This window comes from Schistocerca cancellata, chromosome 2 (genome assembly GCF_023864275.1).
Source record: "Schistocerca cancellata isolate TAMUIC-IGC-003103 chromosome 2, iqSchCanc2.1, whole genome shotgun sequence".
NCBI lineage: Eukaryota > Metazoa > Arthropoda > Insecta > Orthoptera > Acrididae > Schistocerca > Schistocerca cancellata.
The window spans coordinates 553,692,112-553,716,152 of NC_064627.1; the positions used below are offsets into that span (position 1 = coordinate 553,692,112).

General features: G+C 37.8%; 1 protein-coding gene across 1 annotated transcript in view; it reads right to left on the reverse strand.

Moving 5' to 3' along the window:
- The window catches only part of LOC126146788 (F-box/LRR-repeat protein 15-like), a 37,406-nt gene extending 14,063 nt beyond the window's left edge, over positions 1 to 23,343 (reverse strand). The window contains exons 1-4 of the mRNA XM_049915644.1: positions 22,866 to 23,343; positions 22,587 to 22,763; positions 20,460 to 20,617; positions 2,814 to 2,945 (exon numbers count right to left, since the gene is read on the reverse strand). Of these exons, the coding sequence (XP_049771601.1) occupies positions 2,814 to 2,945; positions 20,460 to 20,617; positions 22,587 to 22,763; positions 22,866 to 23,057 (659 nt within the window). The 5' untranslated portion in view covers positions 23,058 to 23,343. The remainder of the gene's footprint in view (positions 1 to 2,813; positions 2,946 to 20,459; positions 20,618 to 22,586; positions 22,764 to 22,865) is intronic.
- Between the last annotated feature and the right edge of the window lie 698 nt (positions 23,344 to 24,041).

Consider the following 24,041-nt stretch of genomic DNA (forward strand, 5'->3'; position numbering starts at 1 on the left):
TGAATGTCCTACACCTTTTCAAATTTTCATTTTGGTCCTTATGTGAAAAACTAACTAATATATTACATAAAAATGTCCTTTGTTATTTCCCTCTGTTGGCACTAATCATTACTTCACAAAAATGAATGTATGTTTTACAAAGGAGAATTAACTATGCCTTTTGTTTCAAATTAAAAATGCATTTTGTCCAATTTTTACGCAGTGAAATCCCATCCCCAAAAGTGCAAATCTGGTGCTTCTGCAAAATGCTCTTCTTTTGCTATCACAGGCTCCACACAGAACTCAGCATATTTTCTTGCCACAAATTTATTTAGATGTGGTATTATGTAGAAATAAGAGAAAGCCATATCAGAAAACACAAAGGAAAATTCCAAAATTTCAGCAGGTGAAAATAATATTCGGCACCACATCTTGTCAAGAAGAGTATCAAGATGAAATTTATATTCTGCCTCATTAAACTGCTGGTATTCTTAAAGGGTAACAGTAGGTACATTCTGCTACTGTTGTTTGTGACTGAGCAACAGCAACTGCAGCAAAAACGACTGTCTGGGTGTGATGCCAGATGCTTTTTAATTTCTTCATCAGGGTACACTAATGAAACAATGGTAAGCCTAAACTGAACAAAAGTGTAAAAAAGTTATCAAACACAACACACCAGGAAAGGAAGTTACGACAAGAAATCTTGACATGTCATTAACCCATAATTTACCAACAAATGTCACCCTGTTTATTCAGGATGTAAGTTACACCCATTAGGAAAAACAGTGATATCTAAATAGGTGACGAAACATGCCTAAGTGAAATAAAAGTATGTTGTATTTCAAAGAAACAGCTTTATGAAAAAAGTTCATTTTGTTACACAAAAAAAAAAAAAACAGCTTCATCATTCAGAAAGAAGAAACTTTCTTGCACTATTAAAAAATCAGATATTTTTTGCAGACAGGAGATCTACACAACTGCACAAAAAAGCTACATGCATGATATGTCTTGCAATCTGAGGAAAACCTGACTTGCTCCGACTGTTTTCAGAGTTTCAGTCAGTGCATGAACACGTTCCAGTCACTTCCAAACTGTCTGAGATATCCAGAATCACTGCGTGAATGCCGCTTTCTCTTTGTGTTTGCTTGTGACAGTTGGAAATGGCAATGTCTAAAGTTACTGTCATCGAAATATGTTCGTATATCATAATGGAAACTAATCTGAAGAGCCGAAGAAAGTGATACACCTGCCTAATACTGTGTAGGGCCCCCGAGAGCATGCAGAAGCCCCACAACATGACATGGCATGGACTCAACTAATGTCTGAAGTAGTGCTGGAGCGAACTGACACCATGAATCCTGCAGGTCTGTCCATAAATCCATAAGAGTACAAGGGGGTGGAGATTTCTTCCGAACAGTACTTTGCAAGACATCCCAGATATGCTTGCAATAATGTTCATATCTGGGGAGTTTGGTGTCCAGCGCAAGTGTTTAATCTCAGAAGAATGTATCTTGAACCACTTGTAGCAATTCTGGACATGTGGGGGTGTCGCACTGTCCCGTTAGAATTTCCCACTCCTTGGGAATGCACAATTGACATGAATGGACGCAGGTGATCAGACAGGATGCTTACGTATGTGTCACCTGTCAGAGTTGTATCTAGATGTATCAGGTGTCCCATATCACTAACTGTACACACCCCACACCATTACAGAGCCTCCACCAGCTTGAAAAGTGAGAACTTTTAACATTGCAGCGCGTCGGCAATCGTGAATAATTTAGTGATTATAAACTAGTAATTAAAACTAGTTTTAGTGTATTCCAAAGGAGGTGTGGTTATCCGCGCCAAAACCTAGGTCAACATCCGGTTTCTATTTGCAATCTAGGCGGATTCTTTATAATCATTAGCTTGAACAGTCTCCTGCTTACATGCAGGGTCCATGGATTCATGGGGCTGTCTCCATACCCAAACACGTCCATCCGCTTGATACAATTTGAAATGAGACCCATCCGACCAGGCAACATATTTCCAGTCATCAACAGTCCAATGTCTGTTTTGACGAACCCATGCGAGGCATGATGGTTTGTGTTGCGCAGTCATCAAGGGTACACGAGCGGGCCATCGGCTACAAAAGCCCTTATTGATGGTTTTGTTGAATGGTTCACACGCTGACACTTGTTATGACCCAGCATTGAAATCTGCAACAATTTGTGGAAGGGTGGCAATTCTGTCACGTTGAACAATTCTTGAAGGATCTTTTTCCAGTGGCAGTGATGTTGGAGGTTTGACATTTTACTCAATTCCTGACATTCACATTACACTCATGAAATGGTTGTACAGAGAAATCTCCACTTCATCACTACCTTGGAGATGCTGTGTCCTATCACTTGTGCACTGACTATAACACCACATTGAAACTCGCGTAAATCTTGATAACCTGTCATTGTTGCAGCAGTAACCAGTCTAACAACTGCGCCAAACACTTATCGTCTTATAGAGGCATTGCTGACCGCAGCACCATATTCTGCCTGTTTACATAACTCGGTATTTGAATACGCATGCCTATACCACTTTTCTTGGTGCTTCAGTGTGTAAACAAATATACTGCATATAATTTGAATTAAGTTTTATCAATTATGTCAGTACATCATTAAACACTTCTTTCATTCTGCATTACTTTCCACAAAATCTCCCACTCTTACTTATTATAAACAGCATCCCATGGCGTAAATTAACTGCTTGTAACATACTTCTGTGAAACATTCATTAATATGTATCAAAATTAACAATTCAATTAAAAGAAATCATCAAATGTAGCATTAGGATTCTTTTACCTGATACCATCATCAGTTATTCTCCAGCAACCTTGGACATTCAAGTGTTGTAGCCAGCGACAATTTGCAGCAATAGCAAACATTGTTCTATTCGTGACAGAGTAAATATTGGAGATGCACAAAATTCTCAATCTGTAAAAAGGAATTGGCAATGCTTTAGACTTTCAGAGAAGTCAGCTACTCAGTCATTATGTTCAGCTAATGAGTTCTACATACCATTCTGAAATATCAAGAACTTTGATGTTAATACCAACAGCAAAGGCAGTCACACAATCTACCTAATAGTAGTCTTTCTTTAGACAGTATTACAAGATACAATCTGACATAAATGAGCAAGCATATCAAAGATGGGCTTGGGAAGGAGGTGGGGGGCAGTGGAACAGGACAGGAAAGGCAATGGTAAAAGACATCTTTCACTTCACAATTTATACAATTATATAATTACTGCAAATCTCATAGGCAACTTTTATTTGGAGGCACAGAACTCCACAAGAGCTAGCATGGAGAGGGTCTTTCTCTCACCAACAATCAGAAAATTGAAGTATCCTGGCAGACTGAGATTGTGTGCTGGACCAGGACACAAAGCACGAGCCTTGCAAGATTCCAGGTTCAAGTGCCAACTCAATACCCAGTTCTAACCTGCCACAAGATTTCAAGACAATGTGCACCCTGCCACAGAGGGGAGAATTCACAGTGGAAACAATACCCTTGGCTGTGACTAAGTCATTCCACTGCAAAAACAGGAGGGCAAGTCCAGAAAGGTGTGGAGGAAGTCTGTGAAAGGACAGAGAGGTTTTGGTGAATGTGAGAGCAGATAGTATGTTACAGCTAGAGGGTTCAGTCGATGACTGTAATGCCCCCAACAGGCAAGGTTCCAGAGATCAGTCTCAGTCCAACACACAGTTTTATTCCTTCCGGAAGCTTCAGACAGCACATATTCTGCAACAGCTTCAACCATTCTTTCTGGATCTGGAATTTGTTCTTTCTGCTAGATTCCAATAAAAATAATTCTACTGGCAGTGTGTTGTGACATTTTCCTTCGTTTCTCCAAAACCACATGCAATGTCATAGCTGACAGTCGATGTGAGAACTTACACTTCTTTCTTTAAAATTTTAATTTTGCCTCACAAATCATAAGACAGCCAAACAAGTTTGATTTGGTAGATTAATTCACACTTGTTATACTTGAATCAGTGATAGAGAAGTAGGCCCCAATCTTCTTTGAAATAATATATCTGGTGAGAATAGGAAGAATAAGTAAACAGCAGCATATGATGAGTTGATGACATTAGAAAAGACTGTTCTAGATTCAAATATTCTCAAAACCAGTGGTTGGTAAAGAAACGGTTGAAATAAACATTATGCAATGTCAAATTTTTGGAGAAGAGTGAGTAGATTTCCTCTCCATAGAGTTATGAAGGATTTAGCACAGAAAAGAATCTGCAGGTGAACAGCTTGAATACTGGTGTATTACAGGCTGTGAATAATTATTCTGACTGATGCTGAGGGGGAAAAATGAGCAAATGGCTGTATCACAGACCTGCCTCACAATTGATACTGAGTATATTCTGCAAGTATATTAGCATATCTTGCTTACAGCAACTTCTTCTCTAAAGCAAACACACAAAGATATAGCTAAGAAAAGATATCTTAAAACCATTAAGTGTTTTATAAACCTCGATTAAGCCACACTGAAACATCCATAAGTGTGGCATTAAATAATGTTGTACTAGCAGTGTGTGTAATTAGGTATGGTGTTTTAGACTGACAGCTGACATGGATAGACAGAGCTACAACAGACCTAAATCAGTAAGTGGCTCGAAACAGCATGTCCAGACACTCCGGGATGATGATGGCATTGAAACAAGAGGATGACAAGCGTAAAGCTGAAATACTAAATACCTTTTTCCAAAGCTGTTTCACAGAGGAAGACCGCACTGCAGTTCCTTCTCTAAATCCTCGCACAATCGAAAAAATGGCTGACATCGAAATAAGTGTCCAAGGAATAGAAAAGCAACTGAAATCACTCAACAGAGGAAAGTCCACTGGACCAGACGGGATACCAATTCGATTCTACACAGAGTACGCGAAAGAACTTGCCCCCCTTCTAACAGCCGTGTACCGCAAGTCTCTAGAGGAACAGAAGGTTCCAAATGATTGGAAAAGAGCACAGGTAGTCCCAGTCTTCAAGAAGGGTCGTCGAGCAGATGCGCAAAACTATAGACCTATATCTCTGACGTCGATCTGTTGTAGAATTTTAGAACATGTTTTTTGCTCGAGTATCATGTCGTTTTTGGAAACTCAGAATCTACTATGTAGGAATCAACGTGGATTCCGGAAACAGCGATCGTGTGAGACCCAACTCGCTCTATTTGTTCATGAGACCCAGAAAATATTAGATACAGGCTCCCAGGTAGATGCTATTTTTCTTGACTTCCAGAAGGCGTTCGATACAGTTCCGCACTGTCGCCTGATAAACAAAGTAAGAGCCTACGGAATATCAGACCAGCTGTGTGGCTGGATTGAAGAGTTTTTAGCAAACAGAACACAGCATGTTGTTCTCAACGGAGAGACGTCTACAGACGTTAAAGTAACCTCTGGCGTGCCACAGGGGAGTGTTATGGGACCATTGCTTTTCACAATATATATAAATGACCTAGTAGATAGTGTCAGAAGTTCCATGCGGCTTTTCGCGGATGATGCTGTAGTATACAGAGAAGTTGCAGCATTAGAAAATTGTAGCGAAATGCAGGAAGATCTGCAGCGGATAGGCACTTGGTGCAGGGAGTGGCAACTGACCCTTAACATAGACAAATGTAATGTATTGAGAATACATAGAAAGAAGGATCCTTTATTGTATGATTATATGATAGCAGAACAAACACTGGTAGCAGTTACTTCTGTAAAATATCTGGGAGTATGCGTGCGGAACGATTTGAAGTGGAATGATCATATAAAATTAATTGTTGGTAAGGTGGGTACCAGGTTGAGATTCATTGGGAGAGTCCTTAGAAAATGTAGTCCATCAACAAAGGAGGTGGCTTACAAAACACTCGTTCGACCTATACTTGAGTATTGCTCATCAGTGTGGGATCCGTACCAGATCGGGTTGACGGAAGAGATAGAGAAGATCCAAAGAAGAGCGGCGCGTTTCGTCACAGGGTTATTTGGTAACCGTGATAGCGTTACGGAGATGTTTAACAAACTCCAGTGGCAGACTCTGCAAGAGAGGCGCTCTGCATCGCGGTGTAGCTTGCTCGCCAGGTTTCGAGAGGGTGCGTTTCTGGATGAGGTATCGAATATATTGCTTCCCCCTACTTATACCTCCCGAGGAGATCACGAATGTAAAATTAGAGAGATTAGAGCGCGCACAGAGGCTTTCAGACAGTCGTTCTTCCCGCGAACCATACGCGACTGAAACAGGAAAGGGAGGTAATGACAGTGGCACGTAAAGTGCCCTCCGCCACACACCCTTGGGTGGCTTGCGGAGTATAAATGTAGATGTAGATGTATAATGCAGCAGCACCACAAAAGTTCAGAAGCTTGTTCACTGGCAATGAATCTGAGAGATAGCTATAGGATGCTGATTATTACAGAATTTAAAGAAGTGATATTAGAATAAAAACAGCTATCATTAAATATGAAACAATGTGTGTACTTTCTACCTTACTTGTTGATATAGTATTTTTATTGTTGAGGTATAGCTGATCACTGCTACATTGTTTCAGTCTTATTGTTTATTGTTGTGACAGAAATTGAGTCTTAAGAACACAATTCCCTTATAGCCACTATTATGTGTATTTCAGCTGTGTTATTCACTGCAGTGATGACAATCTTGTCAGCTGATCAGCAGAGGTGACAAACATAATTTGTGCCTGTCAAATGTTTGGACAAAAAATATCTTAAAGCTTGATGAGAGCTGCATGACCCCACTCTCTCACTCTGTCTCCACAAAAGTTGCAAATATTTACCAAAGTAACATGTAAAACAGCAAGAACTTAAAAAAACATGGGGAAAAACTGTAATATTTTTATTTTTTGTTTATATTATTTGTAATGTTGTAGGCTCCTCCTAGATTTTCTAGGGAGCTCCTTAAAATAAATGAAAGAATACCTATTCGCAAAACCAAGATTGTTATCACATACTTATGTGGTGGTGCTCCACATGGAGGTAATCAGTTCATAGTTGTGAAAGAAATTTTCGTCTTATCACCAATCTTCACAGCAATGTCCCACGTCGAGTTCAGAACCAAACCACAGTGCCTCATAAAGTGAGGGGGTACCATGTCATTAACAATAATGTGTCCATCAGGTTACACAGTTGACATTTCAAAACAGGTGGGAAGAAGGCAATGCCAAACATACGTCACAGTGAAAGACTTAGGAATTGGATGACTTGACGTATTTCATTTTCTATTTACAATTTCAATTTCCTATATAGATCAGTCAGAGCAAGAATTTTGCTATTTTATATCATTTGCTGCGGCAATTTTGTTTCAAAATTAATGCAATCTTTGGAAAATTATAATACACTTTTGTCAAACACGATATAATACCTTCCTCCCCCTTTCCACCTCACTCATGGTGACTGGGCCACATCACAATCTCACCGAAACTGTTGGGTAGTCATCCTGATCCATGAGCATCCAAATGGAGCTAACAACTTTTGAATATGCTAACAACTTCCTAACAGCAGTCAGAGACAAATTGAAGATCACACGTTTTGCTTGGTACATGTGTCATACATGCTGATTAGGATATACATCAATTGACTTTGGAATCACGCACCCGTTAACACCCTGTATACATGAATACCTCTACCTCCAGTCTGAATGTTGCCCTACTGTTCAGCAGACTTCATCACCTCACCACACATCAGTGCAGGTAATCTTTCTGCATGTTTCCAGAAGAACTGCTCATGCTCATTTCTGTACCTAGTGACATGTGAAGAGCAGAGTTACATGATCCATATATCGGAAGGGTATTCAAACTTGGGAAAAAGAAAAAAGAAAAATCCCTGAGAATTTCACATGCGAGGAGAAAGGTGGCATCAAGAAGCTCCTGATTAATTGCGAGCTGGTAATCAGAGAGAGGGCAGAGGGGGTGGGGGGGCAGACAGCATACCACAGTAACAACTCTTCTTTCCTCTCGGCTGAGCTACATACTGCCAAATGGGTAGTTTAACTGCAGTTTCTAAACATCGATCATTTATGTGGAATTATATTCATATAATTATCACACTTTGAGACATTAAGTATTTTAAAATTTGTGATTTCTAAAACTCAACAAAATTCAATTCAGTGCTAGGTGAAAAACACAGAATTCTCTGAAATTCCCTGATTTTTCAAGTATAGTGTAATTCCCTGAGAATTCCAGGTTTTCCATAAGAATCACCTCGCTGCATATAAATATTGTTCTAGACAGTATAGTTGCTGACCATACAATGTCTCATTTAAAACATGCTGTGACGCCAACCATGGTACGCTACAATATTTCCCACCACTGAAATAAGCTCCACACACTAGTAATGTTGGATGGCTATACATAAGCAGTTGGCACCCAACACTTAATATTGCTATGTCATCAAACACAGCTCAAACCACAAATATTTCAAAAGAAGTAGACTGATGATATTGAAGATTATGTGCAATATCCAAAAAATGATATATGACACTCAGTAACAAACACCTTAAATTGGAACAATTACATAGATAGTTACATGGGGATGAGAAACCAAAGAATGGGGTTTTTGGTAGTTCACTTATATGGAACAGGTCTACTAGAGAGACCGCTTATACTACACTTGTCCATCCTCTGCTAGATTATTGCTGTGCGGTATGGGATCGTTCCCAGATATGATTAAGGAGGACACTGTAAAAGATCACAGAAGAGCAGCTCCTATAATAGGAGAGTGAAATAGACAGTATTTTCTTCTTCTTCTTCTTCTTCTTCTTCTTCTTCCATTCCTTTTCCCTACAGAGTCAGCATTGTTTTATGGACCGAGTCCATATTAGTGACAGTGGGTACCGTATTTACTCGAATCTAAGCCGCACTTTTTTTCCGGTTTTTGTAATCCAAAAAGCCGCCTGCGGCTTAGACTCGAGTGCAGGGCAAGTGGAAGTTCTGAAAAATGTTGGTAGGTGCCGCCACAACTAACTTCTGCCGTCGAATATATGTAGCGCTACACAGGCATGGCGCCAAAACCTCCGTGTCATTTAAAAAAAAAAAAAAAAAAAAAAAAAAGGTGGAAGACGAGCTTTTTTTTTTCTCCGCCCCGAGTTTCAACCACTGCACTTTCATACATTATCCAACAAAGTAAATACAAATTCCGTATTGTTCATCTTCGAATGTAGCAGAATGTCGATGTACTACGAAAATCCGACATGCAAGACTGTTTGGGATGTTTGGCAATATGGCCAACTCTACTTTCTGAATTTTTTTCCTACCTGTGAGAAGAGATGGTTGCTAATAAGAACCTGATGAAATGTGAATCACATGCAGTATTCTCTTCACCATAAGAATAATACGAATATCAACATTTTGTCATGTATTCTTTCGTGTTTGCTGCTATCTCATTTAAATCCTGCCTGCCTAATAAACTACGAAACTAGAGTGAGACAACAGCAAACGCGGAAGAATATGCGTATCGTGTCATGTTTATATTCGTATTATTCTTATGCCTAATACTGATACTGTCAGAAATGAAGCATGGCAACTGACTAGATTTTTAATTCTAAGATGACTAATTTCTGTGCAGAATTTGATGCACTAAAGAAGCGGCCGCAAAGATTTTCAAACGGAGAAACATTTTCGCCTAACTCTCGTTCAGAACATGTTATATCATACGCAGTCTATTATTTGGTTCTTGTTGATCATTATCAAAGAAAGCAACAGTGTAAGTAACAACAAATAGCAGTCTCTTGCCACTGTTTCGCTAATGAGACGATTACTCTCTTTTTTTTTTAATTGTAAGCGGCGGTAGCGCGCACAAAACAAAGCCATGCCGCGAGCGGCGACAGGCCGTAAACACGCACTGTCAGAATGCGACAAACAATGCGTGACACAGTACAGTAATGCATTTTCAGCTTAGAGTGACGCAAACACCTATAACAAAGAAAACAGCACTTATCAGATCAAAGCAAAATAAGCAATCGATTCAAACCAGACGAAGCATGTGAAAAAGGAAGGGTACCCGTATAAATACGGACGGAGCGCCTGACGCGTAGCAACGGCTACCTGGTAAAGCTTAACTGCTAAGCTTACGACTCGAACCGAACTACTGTAGCTGTATCGTCATTCATTCGACCTAAATTGTCTCTCATATTACAATGTTTCGATATTACTTTGTTTCGATTTGGAGGTGCGGCCTAAAACTTTACTCTCCCCTTGAATTTCGAGTCTCAAATTTCCGGTACGGCTTAGATTCTGGAATTTTTTTTTCCTTTATTTCGAGTCTCATTTTTCAAGTGCGGCTTAGATTCGAGTAAATACGGTAGTTGGGTGTTCTTCCTGAGATTACTCTCCCTGAGACAGAATCTGCATATCCCATCTGCCACTATCTAGGTAAACTTGAGATTTTATTTTGATGATCTTCAAAATTTTGTAACGCATTGTTCTAGCTTTAAAAGTTATCTTATGTAATGCCATTTGTTATTATATGTTACTCATTAATTTAAAAAAATAGTATTTTTGGAACATAATTTGAAAAAAGTATCAATATGTTATGGGCTTAATCATGTATGTGCAGTGTGACTAAGAAGCACATAATGCACTTCAGAACTCAGATTCTTTATGAATTAGTACTGCAATAGTCCTCTTTAATATTTTAACCCTAAAAGCTTCCTGAATAGACTGCTCACTCCTAGAATTATTTTCCATCCTGACTTTAATGGCTCTATAATTTCTAATTCTCATGTACATCGAATAAGGCAAGCAACACAACTAGAAATGAAAAATATACAGAACTTTGGGCTGCACATGAATTCAAAATTTCAGCAACACATAGCAAGTCCTAACTATGCAGTACTGGTCCCTAATCTTCACAATCTTGCCACAAAATTAATCAGTATCCTCACTTTATTTAAAAAAATGGTATCCCAATTTTCACTAACATTACAGACTACGTTCTGACTGCCACTGGATGAAACTATCTCAATCTTGTCTAAATACCTCTCCACAAATTACATACACCATTTATATATGAAATGCACATTTCATTAAACAGTCTGTTACTGCAGCTATCAGCTTCTTCATTAATTAATTGACCAAACCTTCATAGCCACTGAGAGGAAAGTTCAATCTCATTTACTTGGCCACAATTAGTGTTGATAAACATATTGCATTGGCAGCCATTTATGTAACAAAGCTAGACATCTAATGCTCACCTAGCAGTACATGGAACTGAAGTGCTGGAAAGAGTCTCAAGACCAAAAACTAATACAATATTCTATGGAAACATGAACACAGGTGTTGATGGTGAAATTAGTAGTAATTTCCCAAATATTTTGAGGACTTTTACATCTTTTATAAATGCTAAACATTGCTATGAGGTTTTCAAAATTTCAACTTTAGGCCTCGTACTAACAGATATTTACATGGTGGACCATTACTGTGAGATAATAAAGCTAAAGACAGGGTTGGTAAAATCTGCAAAACTGTAGCCTACAAAAGGATTTCTCAGAACATCAGACACATAATTACTTTCCAAGGAAGAGCACAGGCAGTTGAAATCTTGCATAAGGTGTATATCGAAAACAATGAAAATGCTAAGTTCTCTAAATTCTGCACATTGTTTAAATTAATTTTTGAGGAGATATTTCCAGAATTAGCCATTTCTACTGCAGCAGCTTAGGATATTGGCTGGATACCTGCAGCCATCAGAAACTTAAAACTATCACAAAGCATACTTTCCTTGTGTCTAAATTTTTGGCCATTGTTCTTAGGAATACAATAATCCAGGATTGTAAACTTCCTGGCAGATTTAAACTGTGTGCCGGACCGAGACTCGAACTCGGGACCTTTGCCTTTCGCGGGGCAAGTGCTCTATCGACTGAGCTACCCAAGCACGACTCACGCCCCGACCTCACAGCTTTACTTCTGCCAGTACCTCGTCTCCTACCTTCCAAACTTAACAGAAGCTCTCCTGCGAATCTAGTTAGAGTTACATTTTCAGCAAGTACAACAAGTCCTTTCATCCATACATGTATTTTTTCATCATTACTAACTTTACGGCAGGAGCGGGTATACAATGTAAAAGGCATATTACTATATACATAACTAGGTCTAGACAGGGAATTAGCATCTATTCCACAATGCCAGGTCTTGTAAGCGATGACATCCCCCAGGCTGTGGCTAAGCCCTGTCTCCGCAATATCCTTTCTTTCAGGAGTGCTAGTTCTGCTAGGTTCGCAGGAGATCTTCTGTTAAGTTTGGAAGGTAGGAGACGAGGTACTGGCAGAAGTAAAGCTGTGAGGACGTGGCGTGAGTCGTGCTTGGGTAGCTCAGTTGGTAGAGCACTTGCCCGCGAAAGGCAAAGGTCCCGAGTTCGAGTCTCGGTCCGGCACACAGTTTTAATCTGCCAGGAAGTTTCATATCAGCGCACACTCTGCTGCAGAGTGAAAATCTCATTCTGAATACAGGATTGTGTTTTTTGAAATCGAGCATTTGCCTATTCTGTCAGAAATATCTCCAAAGAAAGGAATCATGTGGTTCTTTTTTCTACTGGAAGCTGTATTCTCGGTTGTGATATCAGAGCTGATGGGGTGATTGGAATGAAAGTTGTGTCACATTGTGACTCCTATTTAGCCTTCATACTACACCCATGTTAATGTTACATAGAAAAACATTGTTACCATTCGAGATTGCTATAAATTGTAGTGTCCAAAACTCAATTCAAAAGCCTCGGTAGATCACAGGACACTATGCACCCTGTGCGGAAGTGCTATAAATCCCAACCTCTTATATTGTTTTGGGTGATTACATTTGCTATGTATTACTAGAACAGAACTTCTTGTCTTTCTATAAATACATTCAATTAAGTTACCTTAAATCTTTATACGCAAATTTAAAAATGGAAGGACTCCCATTTTAAACCCATTCCATAGCAAACTGAATATTGTGTTGTATTTTGTTTAACTAATCCAAAGAATTATCACATTCCTGAAAGGTGCCTCTAATACAATAAAATGTCAGCAACATGTCTTGCCCACATCACTGTTTTTTGGAAGATATTTTAAATCATATGATGTTTGAATGTAGTCATGAATACATTGGCAAGGCAGTACGATAATGAGAACCCATTGCAAGACCCTGTTTCTGTATGTATGTGGTACCTTCGAACTTTAAATAATCGGAATTAAAAACTAGTTTGAAGAACTGGAATACTTCATTGAAATCTGGGGTCTTCCACTATGCTCAATAGGAAGTATGATAATATTTCCAACAACAGAGCTCAATTTCAGGAAGACAACTTATAAATTTAAAAATAAGAAGTCAGGGGGCATAGATGAGTTCCTGTCTCTGTTCTGAAGGTGAGCAAAGATACCATAAAAAACACTACTAACAAACATAATGAGTTCTTTAGTTCAGGTATTTTCCCAGAGTACCTAAAGCATATACAAGTGGTGCCCTTATTAAAGAAAGGTAATGCAGAAAGCACTGAAAATTACAGGCCTGTGTCACTACTGTCTTCATTCCCCTAAAAAACAGAATCATCACAAAAACGAGATTAATGAGTTACACAAGCAAATACTACGTTTTAACAAAGCACAGTTTGGTTTCTGAAGTGGGACAAGTACAATTGTTGGCCATTACACTCTTCAAAAAAGTGGTACTTGACGTTTTTGATAGGGATGACTGTGTAAACAACACTTTCTCAGACTCGTCCAAGGCTTCTGACACTGTTGATCATAAAATACTACTAAGCAAACTAGAAGCACTAGGTGTAAGAGGAAAAGCAAGTGAGTAGTTCCAATCTTACTTGGAAAGCAGGGTGTAAAAGGCGGAGATGGTTCACATCCTGCTGATGATAATTTTTATTACACCAGTTGTCAGACAAGAAACAATCACTGGTACTCCTCAGGATAGTTTGTTAGGTCCAATTCTGTTCTTAATATATATCAATGACTTTTCAGACAGTTTAAGACATGGAGAAAAAGTTCTCGGAGCTGATGACATCATCATCACAGCTACTGACAAAAACAGCAGAACTCCTATTAGAGAAAGCAAATGAAATCCTTGAGGATGATTACAACTGGCTAGTATGTAATAAACTGCATTGAACATAAAGAAAACACTTCAGCATAAGGATGGGCAAAAGCAATGTCGCCAACTTTTTAAGGATTAGTTTGTAATGGCACTGTCTTGTGGTGATATACTATGCCTATGTACACTCAGTTCTTAGCTATGGTATTCTTTACAAGGATCTGCAATGTTGATGAGAAAATGTAGTTTCAAGGCAACTGGTTCCATAAAGCCAGGGGCTCCACTGAGTGAAATAATGGACCTAACATCATCAGCTGACGTAGATAGTTTGTATAAACATGATTTCGCCGTGTTAATAGGAGGATCAAACAACGTCTATAGAAATGAGACATACAAGATTATTACAGAAATGAGCATGATTTACCATCCTGGTTGTGTGTGAACAGCGAAATTAATGTTGCAAATGAGTGTATCACTGAACTATGCACTAACTTTCAGAATGTCGATATAAACAGATTGGAGCGAAGGTTCCATACAGTACATGGACTTCATTTAAATACGCCAGGAAAGAAATTACTAGCCGAAAAAATATTTACTCGCATTTCGAAGAAGAGTGAAGAAAAAAGTATAAGTGACACACAAATGGAGATTAATAAGTGCTTTAGACGAGTTACAAGCTGTGCCATCGGCCAAACGCAAATTACCAAGTGGTTTAAACCGATTAGGCAAGAAAAACAATCAAGTCGTCAGCCAAATGAAAATTATGAAATGGTTTAAACTGAAGAGGACAGATGTGGATGAAGCAAAACTTATACAAGCTCCAGAAGTTAACTCACCTGCTGATTGCCACCAGCAAACAGAAGCCACACACAAGAAAGATACCAAAAATTTTTTAGGGTAAGTGCTGTATTAGAAATGCCATTAGATAAAGAATCAGAAACCATTTCAACTAAAGTTACTAAACGCCCAGATTTTGCTATACTACACCATAATGTTCAGTCACTCACAAACAAAATTTCCATGTTGGAAGCACTACTCCAGTATGCACTAACTGTAACACAATTTGCATTACTGAACAATGGCTACAAAATAATGAAGTAAAATTAACCTCAATCTCAGGATATAGATTAGCAAGTCATTTTATACCAAGTTTTCCAAACATGGTGGCTCTGCTACCTTTGTGAAAGAACAAATAAAGTTCTGTGATGTCAGGAAAAGTTATACTGACTCAATTGAAAAAGACTTTGAACTTTCCATTAGTAAACTGCCACAGCTTAATTTCATAGTTATTAAAATATATAGAGCACCAAGTGGAAACCTGCCAGTCTTCATGAATAAACTAGAGGTTCTGCTGAACAGGATCAGTACACTAAATATGAAGATAGTGCTTTGTGGGGAATTCAATATTGATTTTTCAAAAGACAGCAGCACCAAAGATACTTTGATAAATATGACCAACACTTTCAATATGATCCCCACAATACACTGCCCAACAAGATTAACAGAATGCACAAATTCCATTACTGACCAAATATCCATCTCAGAAACAAATTACAGATTCACAAGCAGAATACTGAGCTTGGGTTATAGTGATCACGAGACACAGGGCTGTGTATAGAAATGCCAACAAGTAGTAGCAGTTCCGAAAAAGTAATCGAAAAAAGAACCTTTTCGGAAGATAACATTAGAATTTTTAATCTCTTACTGGCGAAGGAGAACTGGGAAAGCAACGCCCCTCACAACAATGTTGATAGCATGTACATGGGTTTTCAGATCATCTTTCTTCACTATTTTAATGTAGCATTTCCAAAAGTAGTAAAAACAGTAAAACTTAACAATAATAAGCAATGGGAAACTAAAGGCATAAAAATTTCCAGTGAGAGAAACAGATTTCTGCATTAGTGTTGCAAGAAATATAGAGCAACCCAAGAATTCACAGATTATTCGAAAGCCTACAAAAGAATCTATGGTACAGTAGTCAAAGAGGCAAAATTTATGTGGAAAGTTATAAAGAAAGAAACTTGTAGTTCAGCACCAGAGAAAAAGAATGTATCATTAACACTAGAAGGCTCAAAAGTCACAGACCCAAATTTAGTTGTGGAAAAATTCTATGAATACTTCACTTTACTAGCTGAAGACCTCATTCAAGTACACTGTCAAGGATCAGTCCCAAGTTTTTCCAGCAAGTCATTGATCTCTACTGTTTCTATGTATGGTTATGAAACAAAACCCAATGAAATTACAAGTAAAATTAAATCATTAAGCAATACAATGTCAAGTGGTCTTGATGAAGTACCTGATTTCATATTAAAAGCATGTGCTCACCACATAGCAAACCCCTTGGCAAAAATTTTCAAACTTTCTTTAAAAACTGTGGCAAAAGTTTCACCACTGAAAAAAAAAAAAGAGGTTCTTCTGAAAAAATATCAAACTACCGACCCGTGTCACAGTTAAGTTCCTTCTCCAAATTCTAGAAAAACTCTTCTTTGACTGGCTTTTAAGTTTCATAAATAAATATGCACCTGTTACAGTACAACAACATGGTTTTAGAAAGTCTGTGTACACAGACAGCAATTTTCGAATTCTTAGGCTGCATTTTAAAATCCCTTGATCAACATAAATTAGCTGCAGATATTTTTCTAGATCTATCAAAAGCCTTTGAGGTCCTATACTATAGCATTCTGCTCGAAAAATTACAAAGACGAGGAGTAAGAGGTGTAGCGCGTAGCTGGTCATGTTCGTACCTAAAGAACCTCAGGCAGAAAGTATCACTTAAGTATGAATTCAACAAAATGAATAAAACAAGAAACAACTCCTTTCTTTCTAGCGAATTACCAATAAAATATGGTGTACCACAGGGCTCAATTTTAGGTCCACTAGTCTGCTTGATTTATGTGGACGACTTAATTGAATATATGACTCCGACAAAAACTATCCTGTTTGCCAATGACGCCAGCATGTTGCTCACTGGATCCAGTCCAGAAACTTTGCAGTCCACAGCAGAAAGATTTTCTGAATGGTTCACAAAAAACAAAATCATTATAAATACTGAAAAACCGTGTGTGTTGATTTCCATTTAAAATCTCCAACTAATCATATGTCTACTCAAGCACAGTTAAAAAATGATCCCCTAGAAAATGTAAGTGTCACAAAATTTTTGGGTCTAGGGTTCAACAAGACAACGTGGGGCAAACATATAAATAACTTGCCTAGAAAACTATCGTCTGTGTGCTATGGCCTAAGAATTTTAAAGGCTACAACAAGCAAAACAACAGTACTGCGGGCATATTCTGCACAGTTCAACTCACTAGTCAGATATGGGATCATTTTCTGGGGATAGTCAACTCACAGTGTAAAGGTTTTTAGAATGCAAAAAAAGAGCTCTAAGAATAATTTGTGACCTTAAAATGATGGAGGCATTTAAATCCCATTTTAATGAGCTTGGTGTTCTAAATGTTCCAAGTTTATTCATTTATGAAACTAACTTGTCCACTAGGGACTACCTCCTGAAAACAGGCTAACTGCTACAGAACAAAAATGTACACAACTATAGTACCAGAGGGAAAACAAATATACATATACAACCACCTATCAGAGGAGCATAATTAACACTGGTGTAATACTACACAATAAGATACCAGAGGAAATAAAAAAGCTACTCATTTAATATTTAAAGCTACACTAAAGGCATTTCTAATACAGCACTCTTTCTATTCTGTCAGGGAATTTCTGAATACGTAACAAAATTAATTGTAATAGGTACCTAATTCTTAATTTGCCTACTATTTTGGTAATACTATGTATTATCGTAACTTATCTTTGACCTGTCCAATATCAGTTGCACAATTTGTGCTGTACGATAAAACTGAACCAATAAAAAATCAAATCAAATCGAAAGCATAAAACATGCACACAGTTTTGAAACTGTGGAAAAAAGCCATAAGAATAATAACTGGAAGTAGTCGATGAGCTCATAGTAGAAAGCTATTTAAAAAACTGGGCATCCTTACTGCACCAAGTGAGTACACGTACCAATCTGTGGTGCATATCAGGCAAAACAGTACTAAATACTTCATTAATAGTTCTATACATAATCAAGAAATAAGAATCAGTCTGGAATAACATTTATCCAGGAAAATGAAACAGAAAGCTCAAAACAGCATTTTATATCAAAGGAAATGAGAAATATTACTAAAATACATCTGTTTAAAAAGGCAGCTAAACATTCTTCATAACTAATGCATACTACACTATTAAAGATTTGACAAAGGACTCAGAGTAGAGGGTAGTTATGAGAGAGTATAACCACCTTCTCGCATTTCGCTACTGTCTTCACATGGAAATCATGTGCCAAGATGTAAAATAAACAGCAGTAATGTCTGCTAACTCAAGTTTTTCACATGGACTGAGAAACAAAGTTGAATGTGGCGGGAATGGAGTATGGAGTTGATGTAAGGGGCACAACTGCATCTTCACAGTCCAGTAATCATTAGCAGGTGTCCTTGGTGTAAGCAGTAATGAAGAGTGGAACCATGTTTTCTATTACAAGTTAAAATGAAGGTATATCCCATGTGTCTCACTGGCCTGGGGCAAGTCTCTCAACTGGACGCCACTTGTGCGGCTTGCATGTCCCTAACCTACTCCAGTTATCCAACTGGGTACAGGGAATCTACAGTTTAATGTGAAATCCGAACAATGTGTCACTTTTGGTGACACCTTTCATCATCAAGAGCTGAGGGCTAGTTTAAAATGCAGGCTGAAAAATCCAAGGTCTAACTGGGATTCAGAAGTTACCTGGAACAAACTGTGTGTAAATCAAGCAACGTTATACAGCACAGACCTTCCAAATGAGGCAGTGAAGCTGTTAATGCTCTGACCTCATATTCGGGAGGATGGAGTTGGTATCAACCTAAATAATTTAGGAATAGAGAGAACAACTCACCAAATAGCAAAGGTATGTGTACATGTACTCCAGCTTAAAAATGATTTGTCTGAAAGTTGGCAAAATGCCGAGTCTTACTTATGTGCTTACTCATGACTCAACACTTTATTATTTCGTAAGTTATTACCTTTGTTCTCGAATTATTTACATTCTATACGGCTTTCTATTATCATACTTAAGATGATATAAGTCAGACAGTGATAGCATTCTCTCCCTCATACTTAAAACCAAATAAAAGGCTCATATCAATACCTCACTCTCTAACTTCTAACTGCAAATATAAAAGTCATAACCTGCATTGCTACTGTTTACATATGATAAACACATCTACACACAAGATCGTAAATATAGATGGAAAAAAATGGGCAGTCTCTATGCAAAAAAGGGAAAACTATATTCCACATCAAATTGATGATGATATCCAGCACTGAATTAGATAATGTTTTGCTGCTCTGAAGCCTGCATATCTGTCATTACAATACGGGATACTCAGCTGTGCCAATGCCAACTGACTATGGTGGAAGCAGTTTTCTCCTAATTAAAGTACGCCTTTAACTTGCCAGCACTCTCAATGCCCAGTGGATGTGCAATCTTAAGAGATGATGTATCCCATGTGTTAGGTAACCATAATCAATAAAGCTAGTAACGTACATCTCTACCACCCAACGCTATATTGTGATGCTAGCAATCGAGTCATGTGGCATGTGTAAGTAGTCCGTTTTCTGATACAATGAGCTGTATCAGGCCATATTAACCATGTTGTACACCTGTTCATGGGACTATTTACACAGCCTATACCAGCTACCATACCAGTAACTGTTCTAAGCACAAATGATTTAAACAACTGATTACTTAATGTCTGTCTTCTGCTGTTAGATGACTGCCAGCAACCCCTCAGTGAAGGTGCACACAGAGACCTCGTTGCCAGAACAGCAGATCACTTACTTGCCTGCTGGATGCAAAAAAGTAAAAAAAGAAACGACATGCTCCAATAATGTGTTATACATGTATACTACACCACTCAAACACTACATGGAACTACACACCATGGTTACACAATGGCAATGGCGAATCTGCAAGATGTGATTGGGGGAATTCGGTTTCCAGATTTGAAGAGTCAACCAAACTTTAATTTTGATGAGACTATAATGACATTTAGTACTAGTGCAATATTATTTGATGTGGGCACAGCACTATGGATGTTTGTTTAAGACTTGGTCAGCTTTTGTACATTTCTCAAATTTCAAGTTACCATTGTTTTATTTTACTTCTTTTATTTTAAGTTGCTGTTGCTTCATCTTAAGCAATTCATATCAGGTTTGCAAAAACATTATTACTGAGAAAGGTGGTTGAAATACACCAAAAACAGTTAAAAATATCAAGTAGGGTCTAAATTCAATATGTACTTATTCAATAATTGTTTTCTGGTAAACAACTGCTGCTGTTCCACAAGACATTATATTTCAAGGGTTACTTATTTCCTTTTTCCCTTCTTTAATTTACCTGTCAAATTTTCTGACAAATGTTTCGAGGCTACTATCTCCCAAATCCCAACATGAAGTCAGGTCAGCTTCTTCCAAACTGCTTTGGTGAAATGAAATTGCTTCAAGACATCCAACAGTCATCCAATGGCAGTTTCGAACTTTGAGACTTTTCAGTGCCTGGAAGTACAATAACCATTCAAACCCAATACTACTCTTTAAAACTGGATGTTTAGATGTTTAACTTTACTGCAATTAAGAATATTTTGTTGTTTTTGTGCCTGTGGACGAAGAGGAATATTCGGTACTAGCTGTTAGCTTTGACCTGTGACATCAGAGACATGTGACAAACATTGTAAACAACAGGGTGACTATAATGTGATATCAGTGGTAATTTTTCAAACAGGCTCAACTACAAATTAGTCTGTCACCAGAGCCAGGATTTCCGCTTTCACATTTGCTGGCTTCACCAGCTCACAACCAAACTGTCACTTTCCAACCATATCTACACATTGGGCTAAGCTACACACCAATCTGACACCACAACCTGGTGCTTCACTCTCATAATTTGTTGGTTTCACCAACCAAAAACCAAATTGAAAATATGCACCAAAAGGTGGCATCACAGCAACCATTAACATCATATCACTGGTCAAAGCAGACAACTAATACTGAATATTTCTCTTGATCCAGAGTATAAATGCAACAGAATCATACAACAGTGATATTTGTCACAAACATTGTGGGAACACACAATTTGACCTAAACTTATTCCAAAGCTTTCCATAACTATTGTTCTTGTTACCTGTTTCTGCATAGTCTTCATCTTAATTAACACATGGGTAAAAAAATGACCATGAAAGGAGCATTATGCAGTCTTACTGATCTTTTACAGATTCTTAATCTTCAAATTTTACCTAGCAACCAGAATGACAGTAGTGACCTCAAAGTCACAAGCTACCACATTGGCATTACAGAAGTTGTTAGCAGACATCCTGACAATAAAAATTACCCTCAAAGGCATTTATAACTTGTTCTCAGCCTGCCATTTTTAATTTAGGGAATAAAACATTTTTGCTAATGTGGTAAATCATTCCACGTACTGAGTACACTCAAAATGCACTAAGTTAAACCATTTTATTCATCACTGACTCAGTATATCCACACTGGATCAGTGAAAACTTCAATTCTGAATTATTTCTAGGTAGTTTCCTGAAAGCTTGCACACACTGCCAAAACACAGTGTCAGAGGATCCAATTATCTTTGGAAGATTTCAATTTCCGGAGTTAGCGTGATAATTTTGCTGATTTCTTTGCTAGTTTGAACATTATCTTACCAGCATTCTAATAAATTTCGGTACTTTCTCCTGCTGGCAGATACACTTATGTAGCTTAATGCACAGTATGATAGGTTACAATGTGATAGAGTCCAGAATCAAATCTGTCCACTTGTATAAACAAATTCCACACTGGTAACTTAAAAAAAAACATGATCTATAAACAATTAAAGTTTGGTAACACTCAGAACAAAGTTTATATGATTCACTTTCTTCCCTCATGTTAACTAACACATGAAACAGTGAACTCAACATAGGAAAGCGAAATGTGAAAGGGGACAGGACTGTGTGTGCCACTAAAGGAAATTTCTCTGACCATTTCAAATGTGTTCTGAAATATGTGCCTTGTACATCTGTAAGGACAGAAACGAAATCCTGAAGAATTGGCTACATCATATCAAAATTCATTGTGTGGGAGTTTTAAATCTTGACCAACACAGTTATGACAGCTAAGTAAGGAACAGCAAATGATGACAACAGGACGTGAAACAAAACAAAAAATTCTACCGTTTCACAAACTGGCTGTAACAGTATTCGTGTGTTCCTCCAGCACAGCATAATATTTGGTTAATTAAATTATAGTATTTTCCAATTCTTTCAGGAATTTATTTGCTCTTAAGCTCGTAACACATTAAAAAAATTATTTTATTTTTTTCATTTTATGCTCATTATCACAACCATGTACTCTGAAAATGGTGACTATGATGGCGATGTCAACTATAGTTCTTACCATTTTTAAGAGTAACTTTAAGTTTACATGATGCCCAAGCTGATAATTACATATTCTATGATATATCTGTTGTTATACTCACAGTGCCACAAACAATAAGAGGTTGCAAGCACGCACTGGTTAGTCCCAGACAACCACTCAGATTTATGTACTCAATGCGCACATTGTTCAACAGTAATGATTGTAGCATTTCGTCTGACAGCCACTTACAGTTACTTAGATTTAGGAACCTGATGTTGTTACACTTTGAACTTAAGACCTGTAGGGGCGAAATCCATGAAAATGTAATGAAACTGAACTACAATAATAATAATAATAATAATAATAATATTGCCAACAAAGAAATATGCCTCATACATACACTAAATGCTGCTGGCGTGAAATTCCTGTATGGAACGAGATCAACACGTTTGATCTTCGCAAAATAATAATCTACTAGTTCTTTTGAACATCTACAAACACACCTCAAATTAAAGCAGTCTTTCAAGGATAAATCTGTCAACACTCTAGGGATTAAGATGTCATCCCATGATAAACACAGTAACGTCACCATTCTTGTACAATATTTTTACGTCGATCTAAAAAAATTTAACAATAATTCAGTTCCTCCATAAGCTTTGTCACTGTTATGAAAAGGACTTTCCCGACACTTGACAGTTTTCTATCCCATCGAGCTCTCCTCTTGAGAGTTAACCAACGGATAAAAATTTATGGTCACATAAACACAAATGTACCTTCACACTCTGTCAACATAACGTAAGTATTGTATCATTTATTAGACTTAAATATTATTTTTACTTTTCGCACCGGTACCCTGCATCCCTCACGCTCATTTGACAGCACTTACTTTGTTATTCCACAAACGTTATCTTTGTAAGATTACGTATTCCCAGTGATCTTGCCAAGGATGTTGCGGATTCGAATCTCCTTTGATCTCGCATAGAAGGTGCCAATTACAAAACTGACGAATTTTTAAGGTCCATCTACCGTTGAAAACGTTGACTGCAACACACATAGTGACAGATGTTTCATGTTTTCACGGTCAGGCCAGACATAACTAAGGCGTCAGCTGTAAAGCTCTGCTGCGCCTTCCGACGGTCTCGTGGCAGTCAGTGTATTAAAGCTTTAAGTTCATACACAATACTTTCTCAACGTAGCGCTAAATTTGCCGACTTTGATAACACATAGACAATCAATCATGCCTTTTTAATGACAAGTAGGGGGAAAACGGAAAATGCAAGAGGTAGATCTTATAAACACAGATTCAAGTAAAAAAACATACATACAGTAATAGGGATATAATATTTAAATTAGTTATATCATGAACTTCCGAACTAATTCAAAAACATAAAGGGACTGTTTAAATTTAACATATATTTTAATGAAATCCTACTAAAAATTGTGCTGTGTTCTAGGAGTAACGTTTCTGTCTAGTAAACAAAACATCCTCGGTCCTGGGTTTGAACCCAGATACTGAATAAATTTTGAATAAAAATGATCAGCAATGGCGGTCACCTTAGTACTGCCAACGGCTTCG